General features: G+C 35.3%; 1 protein-coding gene across 7 annotated transcripts in view; it reads right to left on the reverse strand.

Annotated features, from left to right (window-relative positions):
- MARCHF7 (membrane associated ring-CH-type finger 7) overlaps positions 1-13,526 on the reverse strand; it is a 52,080-nt gene that overhangs the window by 18,821 nt on the left and 19,733 nt on the right. For all 7 annotated transcript variants that reach the window (XR_004679694.1, XR_004679693.1, XM_035007943.1 and 4 more), the window contains 2 exons: positions 3,286-3,481; positions 1,429-1,596 (listed from right to left, as the gene is read on the reverse strand). Coding sequence is in view for 5 of the 7 variants with exons in the window: in XM_035007943.1 (XP_034863834.1) it covers positions 1,429-1,596; positions 3,286-3,481 (364 nt within the window). In the remaining 2 variants the exon portion in view is untranslated. The remainder of the gene's footprint in view (positions 1-1,428; positions 1,597-3,285; positions 3,482-13,526) is intronic.

Consider the following 13,526-nt stretch of genomic DNA (forward strand, 5'->3'; position numbering starts at 1 on the left):
CTCACAACAAATAAAGACAAAATAATCCTCGGGAGACAGTGTTTTGGAGATTCTTCTTACTCTGTAATAAGCATAAAACTTATTTCACACAAATATTATCATCCTTATAATTTTATGACAAACCTTGTTACCAGCTAAAACTTTCTCCAATCTTTTTTCTTTCAAATTAAGAGCAGTGGATGTTATCTCTGGTTACTCATCAGACATACCTCTACTTGCTCGGTGCTGGGTCAGAATAGCGCCCTGGTAGCTGCAATTTTGAAAAGTATACTACTGGTGGTTCAAATCTTGAAATGGGATGAGAAATATTTTTGCCTTCCTTTATAAGGAATACTCATCCATACACCTACTTAAGAGTAAGATTGCTACTGCACTAACGCAGGGAACCTCGTGAAGGGATAAACTCTTAGTGGTTAAATCTTTTCTATCCTATACTTGCAGACCTCCAAGCATAGATGGTATTGATACTATATACTACAGCTCCTCCATCTGAAGCCAAGCAAATAAAAAGATGTTTTCACTGTCTTAAGCAAAGGCTTGCCCCAATAAGCTCATTTAAAATAACCTACACCTTTAAGAACAAATGTATTTTCTTCTATGTAAATCGAACTCCACTTTTGCCTGCTAGATCTGCCAATTTCAAAAAGCACTTTCTGTTTTTCAGTATTTCTGTTTCATAGTATTTAATTTTGAAAACCTTAAGCTTAATGTACACTGACAGAAACAGTGTGGATCTTTATTGCAACTGAATGAAAATAAAGGTACATTCACGTTAAACAAAAGTAATTCTAAATTATGCCAACATGTTGATTTCAAGCTTTAGTTAGGTCAGAATTTTTTTCAGTAAATACAGTAGGTATTATATATGTATTGTCTCTTATGATTTTAATAACATTTTCTTTTTTATAGCTTACTTTATTGCAAGACTACATTACATAATACATATAACATAAAAAGTATGTGTCAACTGTTTGTTTTTGGTAAGGCTTCCAGTCAGCAGTACGGTTTGAGTACTAAAGTTTTGGGGGATTCAAAAGTTATACATAGATGTTTCAAGTGCCAGTACTGGAGGATGGGGGGAGATAGGTGTCGGTTCCCTCACCCCTGCATTGTTCAAGGGTAATGTATAAGGCAAATGATATTGGGGTATACAAAAATTATGTAGTATAATTTAGAACATAAGCATTCTTAAAAGGAAAAGCGTAAGAAAATTACAGGCAGATGGAACCTAGATATTAATGTACATCTATTTCAAACTTTTTATTTTTAAAAACATAGTAAGGTACTAGAATACATATTAAGCTATTTTGAAATCTTCACAAGATGCACTTCATGTATTCATTTGTACTGTGATTTTAATGATATAGAGAAAGAAAGAAATAAAACATTATTAGATAAGTTACACATAACAATACAACTTATACTTACATGATGAAGTTGTGAAATCACCACTTCGGTGACTATAATCCATAAGATTACTAATGGAAGAATCTGCTCTTCTCTCTAAATCTCTTCTCTCTCTCATTAAGTCAGTTCCAAATGATCCAAGTACCATTGATGAAGATCTGGGAACTTGATTATGTCTCCATGAAGAATCTTAAAATAATTGAAGACATTTTAATTCAGAGAAAGCTTTCGAGGTTTCTGATGACCAATCTTCAGTATTACACAGGGAGGTTATTGTGATTTATTATAGGAATCTTCAAGGTTACACAGTTGCAATCAGAAGCAAAATTCAGCAAAATATAAAATTATTCTTAATGAACTCATCACTTATAAAATTATTTCCTACTCAGAAACACATTCTTCTCTAACACTAAAACCTACCACCCATCTATGATGCCAATGTCTCAGTCACTTTCTAGAACATCTGACCATACAGTGTAAACATAATGTAAAATAACTACAGAACAAAAATGCAAATCAGAATTTTAAAAAATACCATTTATTAGTGATATATGACTGTATTTCTGAGAATGGGCATTAGATGCAGAATTTCCTGAAAAGTCAATGAAAGTGATGTTGGAGAGAACAGCCAAAATCAAAATCAAGCCATCTCAAAATGGAAAATGTTTTACTACAGATACTGACAATATTTTATCAGAAATATTATCATTGACATCGCACTTGGTTCACTCTTATTCTAAGAATTAAAGTATTGTTGCAATCGTAATCTTTTTAAATGAAATCATACCTAACAAAATACATTAAAGGTAAGTCTCACAACCTTGCCCCTATTTACCTTGAAAATTTTGGTTCTTCCTTTCCTAGTCCCAATAGCCTTATTGATTCCTCCTCATTAAGGGAAATGGCCCAGGGTATTTAATGCTATGCCTTCACAGAGTAGAAGAGACCAAAAATATCTGGTGTTTCTCTACAGTGTTAAGCACAGTCTGCTCTTACCCATCACACTACTCTTAATATTCTTCAGATGGGCACTGTCTTTCCCAAGGAGGTCCTGTCTATCAAAATAGAAAGGAATCGCTTACACTACTTCAACTGATAATACATAAGCATTTCAAGAATTTTATCTTCCAACTGTGTCATCACAAATTCTGTCTCATCTTAAAACTATTTCAGGCATTCCCTGATGTTTCATTTGAAGAGGAGTGTAAGTGTGAGGAGGGAACCTCTTGCCCTCTCAAGAAAAAGAAAGAGCTTTTCAATTTGTGCAACAAATGTGTGTCTGTGAGTACAAAATACCATGTATGGAGCTTTATGGATAAGTCACCTAAATCCCAGAATGGTTAAGTGACTTGTCCAATGCCATATAGCTAGTTAGACGGCTAAAATCCCCACATTCAGATTCCTTATATAGAACTCCTACAAAAACACCAACTATTTTTGTTTAAAGAATTTCTGTTTTTGAAAAATAAGCATAGACCACAACATTTACAAAAGATATGCTTAGGATAGGAAATACTAATACGTATCAGTAAATTTGCCTTTCTAGTGTAACAATTACAAAACTGACTTCTTATATAATAACCGGCAAAATACATGTCACTTTTACCAATTTGATTACCATGCGTATCAGCTATTCTAATTAATCAAAATATGCTAATCCTGTTTGTGTCGGATATTTGTATCAAATTTAGAATAAAAATCCAAAACTAAGAGTTTATTTCAGTTGTAGCACTAACTTAAGGTAAGATTTGAGAAACTCCACTACATTTGACCCACTATCTTACATGCATTCTACTTGCTTAATACCACTAGGTCTTGGAAAAAGGGCTTTAGTCCAAAATGCATAGATAGTGACTCTTACACAGATTTAACTCTTACCTGATACTGCATTTAAACCATGTCCAGTATTTCTCCCGACTGAGGTAGATGTACAGTTTGTGCAGGAAAGTTTAGGTCTTTTTGAATCATGATCCCGTTGCTGGTTTTGTGATCTTGATCGTGCTCCCTGAGTTATCTCAGATTCACTATACCATGGAGACTGAAATGGTGATGCAGATGCTGATGCTGATGGAGACTGTAAGTTTAAAAAAAAAAAAAAAAGTGTTCTGATGGAACAACAGAATGCTGCTTGCATTCAGTCTATGAAATTTAATCCCCAATTTCATTCATTCCTCGTAAGCACAAATTGTTCTACCATGAAGGTTTTTCATAGTCTTTGTTCCTTTCTACCCACGTGTCTCTTTACTTTATACTGTAATTGTACTTTGCTGGGTAATCAATCAGATTTAGATTAAATCTTCCATGTAACTGTATATAATCACTTGGTTAGAAAAAAGTGAAGAACAAAAATCTTAAAATCATTTGTTTTCTTGGTTTAATATTTCAAACTCCTGAGGAACTGGTTTCCTATCCCTAAAGGACCAAGAAAAACACTAATATATAAACTTATTATGAAAACTACTATAAAAACAGTTTTTTTTTTTAAGATTCTATTTATTTGTCAGAGAGGGAGAGAGAGAGAGAAAGAGACTGAGCAAACTGGGGGCACGGCAAGCAGAGGGAGAAGCAGACTCCCCGCTGAGCAAGGAGCCCAATGTGGGACTCAATTCTAGGACCCTGGGATCACGACCTGAGCCTAAGGCAGATGCTTAACCGTCTGAGCCACCCAGGCTTCCCCCCAAAAAAGGTTTTTCAAATAATAAAAAAATCATCCTGCATCTAATGCCCATTCTCAGAAATACAGTCATATATCACTAATAAATGGTATTTTTTAAAATTCTGATTTGAAAGTTTTTCATCAGTGAAGCAAGAAACAGATAAATGAGTACATATTAAACACAGTACATATTAAAACTCTTAACTCAAGGTTTTCTCCTTTAATACGTTAAGTATACACAAACAATCCATAACATAAAAATCACTCAGAACGTACAAACTATTTTACTTCCCCCTAATTCTTTAATTGGTTAAGCAATTTAGTCAGTATAAGGCATAAAAAGGATAAGGATTAGTTTGTTCCCTTAAAAATGTAGGTTTAAATAATAAGAACATAATATTTCAACCATAATTGTTCAAAGTATCTTTTTCTTTAATGCTTCAATTACAAGAAGCATACTGCAAGCTTTCAGGGAACTATATTAGTTCATGGTAACTCTACAGAATAAACCTTGCACACAAAGAAAAGCAGTCAAGATGCAAAGCTGAATAAGGAGGAGTGGGCCAGATCAGGATTTCATTCATCCCTTGAACAGAGAATATTTTGCCCAGTGAATGTGGCTTCAGCTTAGTACAAACTTGGTCGCACAAGCCTTCCGCACCAAGTCCTCCACAGAGCCTCAATCAATCAACTGGAGTAGCATTAGAGATAAAATTCATTAGATATTTCAAAACCAAACCATCTTATGTGCCATAATTAGGGTATTAGGGACCATGTGCTATAAGCCAGTGATTCTAAGACCTCTGAATTTCAGAAACTAAAATAAAAATGTTTCAATGTAAAATTTAGAAAGAATTGCCGCTTTTGACAAGTAAATGAAAATTAGCAAATACCATCTAATCCCACCCCCCGTTTTTAAAAGGGGCATTTTAGGGGCGCCTGGGTGGCTCAGTCCTTAAGCGTCTGCCTTCAGCTCAGGTCACGATCCCAGGGTCCTGGGATCGAGCCCCACATCGGGCTCCCTGCTCCGTGGGAAGCCTGCTTCTCCCTCTCCCACTCCCCCTGCTTGTGTTCCCTCTCTCGCTGTGTCTCTGTCAAATAAATAAATAAAATCTTTAAAAAATAAAAATAAAGGGCATTTTATATGCTCCCAAAACATGATGGATTTAACAGAATAAAACAGACAAAGTGAATAAACTTCATTTGCACAAAATCTTTTCCTTATTTTTCTTGTTTTGCATGGACCAGACAAACTGTTACTGAATAGCACTTGTGTAAATATGACTTTGGGAATTACTGAATGAGGAAATACCATCAGATCAACTACTTCTTAGAAAGATACTTAGAGCATTGCGGAAGATAAAAAAAATGGAATAGAAAGTAGGAAGCTCAACTATAAAGTCATTGAAATGGCAGGAAATAAGTCCTTGTGACAAAATGAGAACAGAGAGTAATTGTAAGACATAAAAACTAATCAAATTTAGAGACACAGTGAGAAATGAACAAAAAGTCTAAAATCAATCCAGTTTTCAGGCATTGGCTATTGATGGGAAAAGATGCACTCACTGTTCAGGAAACAATTTTCATGACTCAACTCTAAAATGCAGCCCATATGTCATCCCAGAAACAAAATGCTTGTTAACATAATATATGGAAAGGAAAAATAAAGGTTCTGACCAGTATTTCTGCTGGCTTAAGTTCAAAATCAAAATCAAAACCTTTTTTAGCTCCTACCAATTTGGTTCACTGTTCAATTATCTTTGGTCTCAATCATTTACTTTTTACCATTTCTAAATTATTTTAACAATTAAATAAACTAAGTCTTTGTTTTTTGGGTTTTTTTAGGGAAAGAAAGATTTCAGTCCTACCTCACTCCCCAACCTCCAGAGAAGAGAAAGGGGGGGGCTGAAGGTTTAAACAGCCAATGGCCAATGACTTAATCAATATGACTATATAATGAAGCCTCCATAAAAACCCAAAAGGACACCTGGGTGGCTCAGTCAGTTGAGCATCTGACTTTTTGTTTCAGCTCAGATCATGATCTCATGGGTCATACAGTAAAAAATTATTATCTACTATGCTACCGCACAGTTAACAAATTGTCTTCCTTTGTGACTGAGAACTTTTAAGATCTTCTCTCTCACCAACTTTCAAATATACAGCATGGCATTATTAACTATAATCACCATACTGCCCATTAAATCCTCAGCACTATTTTAAAACTGGAAATTTATACCTTTTGACCACCTTCATCCATTTTGCCCAACCCTACCCCCTGTAGTCTCGTAACCACCATTTTGTTCTCTGTATCTATAAATTCAGACATTTATTTGGTGGTGGGGGTAGGAAGAAACTCTCAAACAAGTTCCACGCTCAGCACAGAGCCAGACACAGGGCTTGATCTCAGGACCCCGAGTCGTGACCTGAGCCAAAATCAAGAGTTGGACGCTTAACCAACAGAGCCACCCAGGCATCCCCAGAGTTTTCTTTAGAGTCCACATATAAGTGAGATCATTAGGGATTTGTTTTTGCCTGATGGATTTCATCCGGCATAATGCTGTCACAAATGGTAGGATATCTGTCATTTTTATGCTGAACTGTATTCCATTGTATATATATATATACACACATTTTCTTTACCCATTTATCAATGGCCACTTAGGTTGTTTCCAAGTCTTGGCTCTTGTAAATAATGCTGCAATGAACATGCAATTGTAGATATCTTTCTGAATTAGTGTCTTTCCTTCCTTCATAGAGATAATACAGAAGTGGAAATGTTCGATCATATGGTAATTGTATTTTTAATCTTCTGAGGAACCTTCCTACTCTTTGTCATAGTGACTGACTGCACCAATTTATGTTTCCACGAACAGCGCAGGAGGGTTCTTTTTTCTCCATACCCTAGCCAACACTTGCTATTTCTTTTTGATAGCTATTCTAACAGGTGTGAGGTGATGCTATTGTCTTCCCTTAGTGATGCTGAACACCTGTTCATGTACCTACTGGCCATTAATGTCGTCTTTGGAAAGATGTCCATTCAGATTCTCTGCCCATTTTTAAAAATAATTATTTTTTAAAGATTTTATTTATTTTGGGGGGGGTGGAGGGGCAGAGATGTGAGATTCTCCAGCGGACTCCCCGCTGAGCGTGGAGCCCAACATGGGGCTCAATCTCACGACCCTGAGATCATGACCTGAGTCGAAATCAAGAGTCAGATGCTTAACCAACTGAGCCACCCAAGTGCCAACCCCTGCCCATTTTTAATCAGATTTTTTTTTTTTTGCTACATAGCTGTATGACTGTCTCTTTATGTGTTAGAGATTAACCCCTTACCAGTGAAAATATGATTTGCACATATTTTCTCCTGTTCGGTAGGTTGCCTTACCATTTTGTTTTGATGATTTCTTTGCTATGCAGAAGCTTTTTAGTTTGATGCTGTCCCATTTGTTTACTATCATTTTGGCTGCCTTTGCTTTTGGTGTGAAATCCGAAAAATTACCACCAAGACCCCTGTTCAAGGATCTTACCACCTCAATCTTCTAGGAGTTTTATGGTTTCAGGTCTTAGGTTCAAATCTTTAATCCACTGAGTTGATTTTGTGTATTGTATAAGATAGTGGCCCAGTTTCATTCTTTTACATACGGCTTTCCAGTTTTCCCAACACCATTTACTGAAGAGACTCTCCGTTCCACACTGTATTTTCTTGGCTCCACTGTGGTCAATTAATTGACCAAATATGTGTAGGTTTATTTCTGGGCTCTTTATTGCATTCCATTGATCTACTTATTTGCTTTTATGCCAATATCATACTGTTTTGATTACTATTAGTGTTATAATATAGTTTGAAATCAGGAAGCATGATGCTTCCAGCTTTGTTCTTTCTCAAGATTGCTTTAGCTATTAGGGCCTTTCAAGAGTCCCAATTTTAGGATTGTTATATTTCTGTGAAAAATGCCACTGGAATTTTGGTAGAAATTGCACCAAATCTGCAGATTGTTTTGGGTAGTATGAACATTTTAACAACATTAATTCTTCCAATCCAAGGGCACGAAATAGCTTTCCATTTATTGGTGTCTTCTTCAACTTCTTTCATTATCAATGTCTCATAGTTTTAAGTATACAACATTCACTTCCTTGGTTAAATTAATTCCCCACAGGTATTTTACTTTTTGATGCAGTTGCAAATAGGATTGTTCTCTTAATTTCTAATAGTGTGTAATAGAAATGCAACTGATTTTTGTATACTGACTCTGTACACCATAATTCTACTGGATTTATTCAGTTCTAACAATTTTCTAGTGGAGTCTTTAGGGTTTCTATAAATATTATCATGTTATCTGGAGAAGAGAGGCAGTTTCACATCTTCTCTTCTCATTTGAAAGCCTTTTATCTCTTGCCTAAATACACTGGCTAGAGCTACCAATGCTATGTTGAACAGAAGTAGTTAAGAGTAGGCATCCTTGTCTCTTTAGTTTGATCTTAGAGGAATAGCTTTCAGCTTTTCACCATCAAGTATGATGTTCACTGTGGAATTGTCATATATGGTCTTTACTACGTTGAGGTATGTTCCCTCTGTACCCATTTTGCTGAGTTTTCATCATAAACAGATGAATTTTGTCAAACACTCTTCCTGCATCTACTGAGATGATGATTTTTTTAAAAAAAGATTTCTCCTTCATTTTGTTAATGTGGTATATCACATTAACGAGATACGTTGATGTTGAACCATCGTTGTATCCTAGGGATAAACCCGACTTGATCATGGTGTATAATCCTCATATTATTGAATTTGGTTTGCTAATATTTTGTTGAGGATTTTTACACACATGTCCATCATGGATATTGTCCTATAAATTTCTTTTCTTATAATGTCTATGTCTGGTTTTGTTAACAGGGTAATGTTGGCTACATAAAATGAACTGGGAGTGTTACATCCTCTTCTGTTTCTTGAAAGTTTGAGAAGTTGGTAGAATTTATATAAGTGATCTGATCCTGGACTTTTTGTTTGTTGGAAGGTTTTGATTACTGATTCAATCTCCTTACTCGTTAATGGTATGTTCAGATTTTCTACTTCTTAATTCAGGTTTAGTGGGTTGTGTGTTACCAGGAATTTATTTCTATAGGTTGTCCAGTTTTTGGAATATAATTGTTCATAGTAGTCCCTTATGATCCTTTGTAGTTTTATGGTATCGTTTATTTCATTTCTGATTTTGAATCCTCCTCTCTTGGTGAACCCAGCTAAAGGTTAGTCTATTTTGTTTAGCTTTAAAAAAAAAAAAAAAAAAAAAAAACACAAAAAAACAGCTCTTAACTTCACTTATCTTTTCTATTACCTTTTTAGTCTCTATTTACCTTCTGATCTTTTTAATTTCCATTTTTCTACTAACTTTGGGCTTACTTGGTTCTTCTTTACACCACTCCTTTATAACACTGCACTGGAAGTTCTAAGTAATGCAATAAGGCAAGAAAAGGAAATAAAAGGTACACAGATTGGGAAGAAGACATAAATATCTTTATTTGCAGATGATGCCCTCTACTATGTGGAAAATCTCACAGAATCAACAACAACAAAAAAATCCCTTGTAGAATAAAGGATTACAGTAAGGCTGCAGGACACAAGGTTAATATAAAAAAAAAGTCAATCGCTTTCCCATATATCATTAATGAAAAAGTGGAATTTAAAATGAAAAACCTGGGGCGCCTGGGTGGCTCAGTCATTAAGCGTCTGCCTTCGGCTCAGGTCATGATCCCAGGGTCCTGGGATCGAGTCCCACATCGGGCTCCCTGCTCTTCGGGAAGCCTGCTTCTCCCTCTCCCACTCCCCCTGCTTGTGTTCCTGCTCTCTCTCTATCTCTCTGTCAAATTAATAAATAAAAAATAAATAAATAATTAAAATAAAATGAAAAACTTTTACAACTCAATGATAAAGCAACAAATAGCCCAATTTGAAGATAAGCAAAGGATCTGAAGATTCATTTCTTCAAAGACATAAAAGTAGCTAATTAGCACATGAAAAGATGCTCACAATCATGAGTCATCAAGGAAATCTAAATCAAAGCTGCAATGAGACATTTCACACCCATGATAGGATGGCTAGAATCAAAATGTAAGATAAGTGTAGGCAAGGATGTGGCAAGATCAGAACCCCCACACATAACTGCTGGGAGGAATATAAAATAAAAATGGTCCAGCTAGTTTGGAAAATAGTCTGACAGCTCCTCAAATAATGGAACATAGAGTTATACTATATGACTGAACAATTTTACTCTTAGGTATAAACCTAAGGTAACTGAAACGTAAGTCTGCATAAAAACTGCACATGAGGGCACCTGGGTGGCTCAGTTGGTTAAGCGACTGCCTTCGGCTCAGGTCATGATCCTGGAGTCCCTGGATCAAGTCCCGCATAGGGCTCCCTGCTCGGCAGGGAGTCTGCTTCTCCCTCTGACCCTCCCCCTCTCATGTGTTCTCTCTCATTCTCTCTCTCTCAAATAAATAAGTAAAATCTTTAAAAAAAAAACAAAAAAACTGCACATGAGTATTTACAGCACCATTACTCATAACAGCCAAAAGATGGAAACACAAATGTCTTATCAGTGGATGAATGGATAAACAAAATGTGATTTATCCAAAAAAATGGACTATTATTCATCCATAAAAAAGGTATACCCAATTCAATGGCATAGTGTTCATCCATAAAAAGGAATAAGGCACTGATATATGCTGTAACACAGATGAACCTTGAAAGCATGCTAAGTGAAAAAAGCTAATACGAAAGACTACAGTGTATGTTTCTACTCATGTAAATGAAAGTCCAACATTGGGAAATCTAGAGACAGAAAGTAGACTACCGGTTGTTTAGTGCTGAGAGGGTGGGGCAGTGCGTGATAGCTAGATTCTGGGTTTTTTTCTTGAGGTGATAAAAAGATTGACTGTGGTAATGATTTGCACAACTCTGTGAATATACTGAAAACCACCAAACTATACACTTTAAATGGATGACTCATATGGTATGTGACCTATAACTCAATAAAGCTTTTTTGTTTTTTTTAAAGATTTTATTTATTTATTTGACAGAGAGAGAGACAGCGAGAGAGGGAACACAAGCAGGAGAAGTGGGAGAGGGAGAAGCAGGCTTCCCGCTGAGCAGGAAGCCTGATGCAGGGCTCTATCCCAGGACCCGGGGATCATGACCTGAGCCGAAGGTAGACGCTTAACCACTGAGCCACTCAGACGCCCCTCAATAAAGCTATTCTTAAAAAGAAAAAAAAAAAGAACCTTAACAATTACTACAAATAGAACCAATGCTATCCACTGAACAATGCTTAATCACTTGGAAATTATTTAATACACAGTAACAGAAGCAAATCCAGAATGAAATGCTCTTCTTTGGCTCCTCATTTCAATGAATCAATGCCGTGACTGTGATGACTGCTAATTCCTGCTTCGAAAATTTTCCAGACCAAAATTATCTTAGCCATATGCAACACCATGGAACTTTGACCTCTAAATATTCATGTGCTAGAGCATCCATTGCCACACTACGGTAAAGTCTTATTTCCTACTTTCTATTCAGAATGAGTAGTCTTTTCAATTCTCATTAAAAAAAAAAAAAAAAGACATTAGCTGATTTTAAGATTTATGAATTCATTCATGCCCAAATCCAGGTAAGAAACCTTATAAATACACCAAAGAGGAGGATCTGGAGTCCATTTATCACTCAAAACTCCCTAATACGTAGATGAAGACTACCAGAAAACTGGTATTCAGATCACTCTATTGTCCCTTTACAGAACTGTTTTTCACTAAGCTGTACACTTTGGCATCATGTCCTTTGCTTACACGGAGATTTACCAAGAAACAAGTTGAGTAAACTAGCAATATACTAATAATATTAATTTATTAATAATATTACGCCTCTCATTATTTCATATTAAAAGTAATCAATCTCAAAGCAAAAAAGGAAAAGTGTAGCGGGATTAGCAGTTCTTAAAATTGAGTTATAGAAATATATGTGGAACTTACATAAACAATTACATATTCACAGAATGCTCCCAAATTTTTACTTTTAACAATATGAATTAAAGGAATTAAATTTTCTTTAAAAAAAATATTTAAAATTCTACTTACTATTAACAAAGAGGTAAGATGATCCTAGTTCTCAATCATTCAAATTGTAACAAAAACTTCAAGATGAAGCAACAGAAATATAAGCAAGATTAGTAACAGAGGCAGCCCAGCTTACAAATGGCTGAGAACCAAAAGATCTTCAGAAAATCAATTGTTCGGAACTTAGAATCTATATTTTCCCAAAGAAACAATGCTATCTGTGAATCTTAGATTCTTAAACTCAGGTACACTAATATACTAGTCATGTGACTGAGGGAAACAACTTCTCTTTTCAGATTTCAGATCCTTTCCTATAAAACGATACAAGTATTATCCTATTTAAAATTAAAAGCAGGGGCGCCTGGCTGGCTCAGTCGTTAAGCATCTGCCTTCGGCTCAGGTCATGATCCCAGGGTCCCGGGACCGAGCCCCGCATCAGGCTCCCCGCTCCGTGGGAAGCCTGCTTCTCCCTCTCCCATTCCCCCTGCTTGTGTTCCCTCTCTCTCGCTGTGTATCTCTGTCAAATAAGTAAATAAAAATCTTAAAAAAAAAAAAAAGCTGTATTTAAAAAAATAAAATTAAAAAATTAAAAGCAAAAAATGTTCTACAAAATGTTAAGCAATATATAAATATAAGGTATTTCCCTATTATTTAATCCTTAACATAACAAATTGATCGATCATGCCTAGTCCTGATCTCCTTTCTGAAGCTTCAGCTTTACTAAGTGTCTGAGACAAGGGGAGTGTTATGTTGCAAGCAGTTCAGTGATTTTAAAATATTCCCTCTGACATTTAAAGGCCTCATTCATTTAATATACATTTTGTTAAGTAGTATTAAGAATATTATATAAAACTAAATACGTAATATGTAATATAAATATTCTGACATTATTACACTATACCTTAAATGTATCTATTTAAGCCAATATAAAGCCAGGAAATAATGATAACAGTAGCAATCACAATCATCATCATCATAAACAGAAACATCTGAACCCTTACTAAGTTCCAGACATAGTTGTTTTAAGTGCTTTAATGTATTCTTTCTTTCAATTAATCTTAATAACAACCACGTGAAAAGCTACTGTTACCACCATTTTACGTAAGAAACACAGATATAAAATAATTTTTGCAAGAACACAGAAGTCTCAGTTTCTAAATCAAAACTAAAGAGCAAAGCAGGCTAGGAGTACTGATTTAAGATTGGAAATGTTCCTATAATCCATTAAAAAAAATTGGATGCCATTTAAAGCAATTGAAAAACATTAAGAAAAACTCGAACCCTGATTTATCTTATTAAGAATCAATAAAAGACATAAGTGGTTTTATGCTTGCATTTGTTTAACCTCCACAATGAA

Source organism: Mirounga leonina, unplaced genomic scaffold (genome assembly GCF_011800145.1).
Source record: "Mirounga leonina isolate KUSES-001 unplaced genomic scaffold, KU_Mleo_1.0 Mir_151, whole genome shotgun sequence".
Classification (NCBI taxonomy): domain Eukaryota; kingdom Metazoa; phylum Chordata; class Mammalia; order Carnivora; family Phocidae; genus Mirounga; species Mirounga leonina.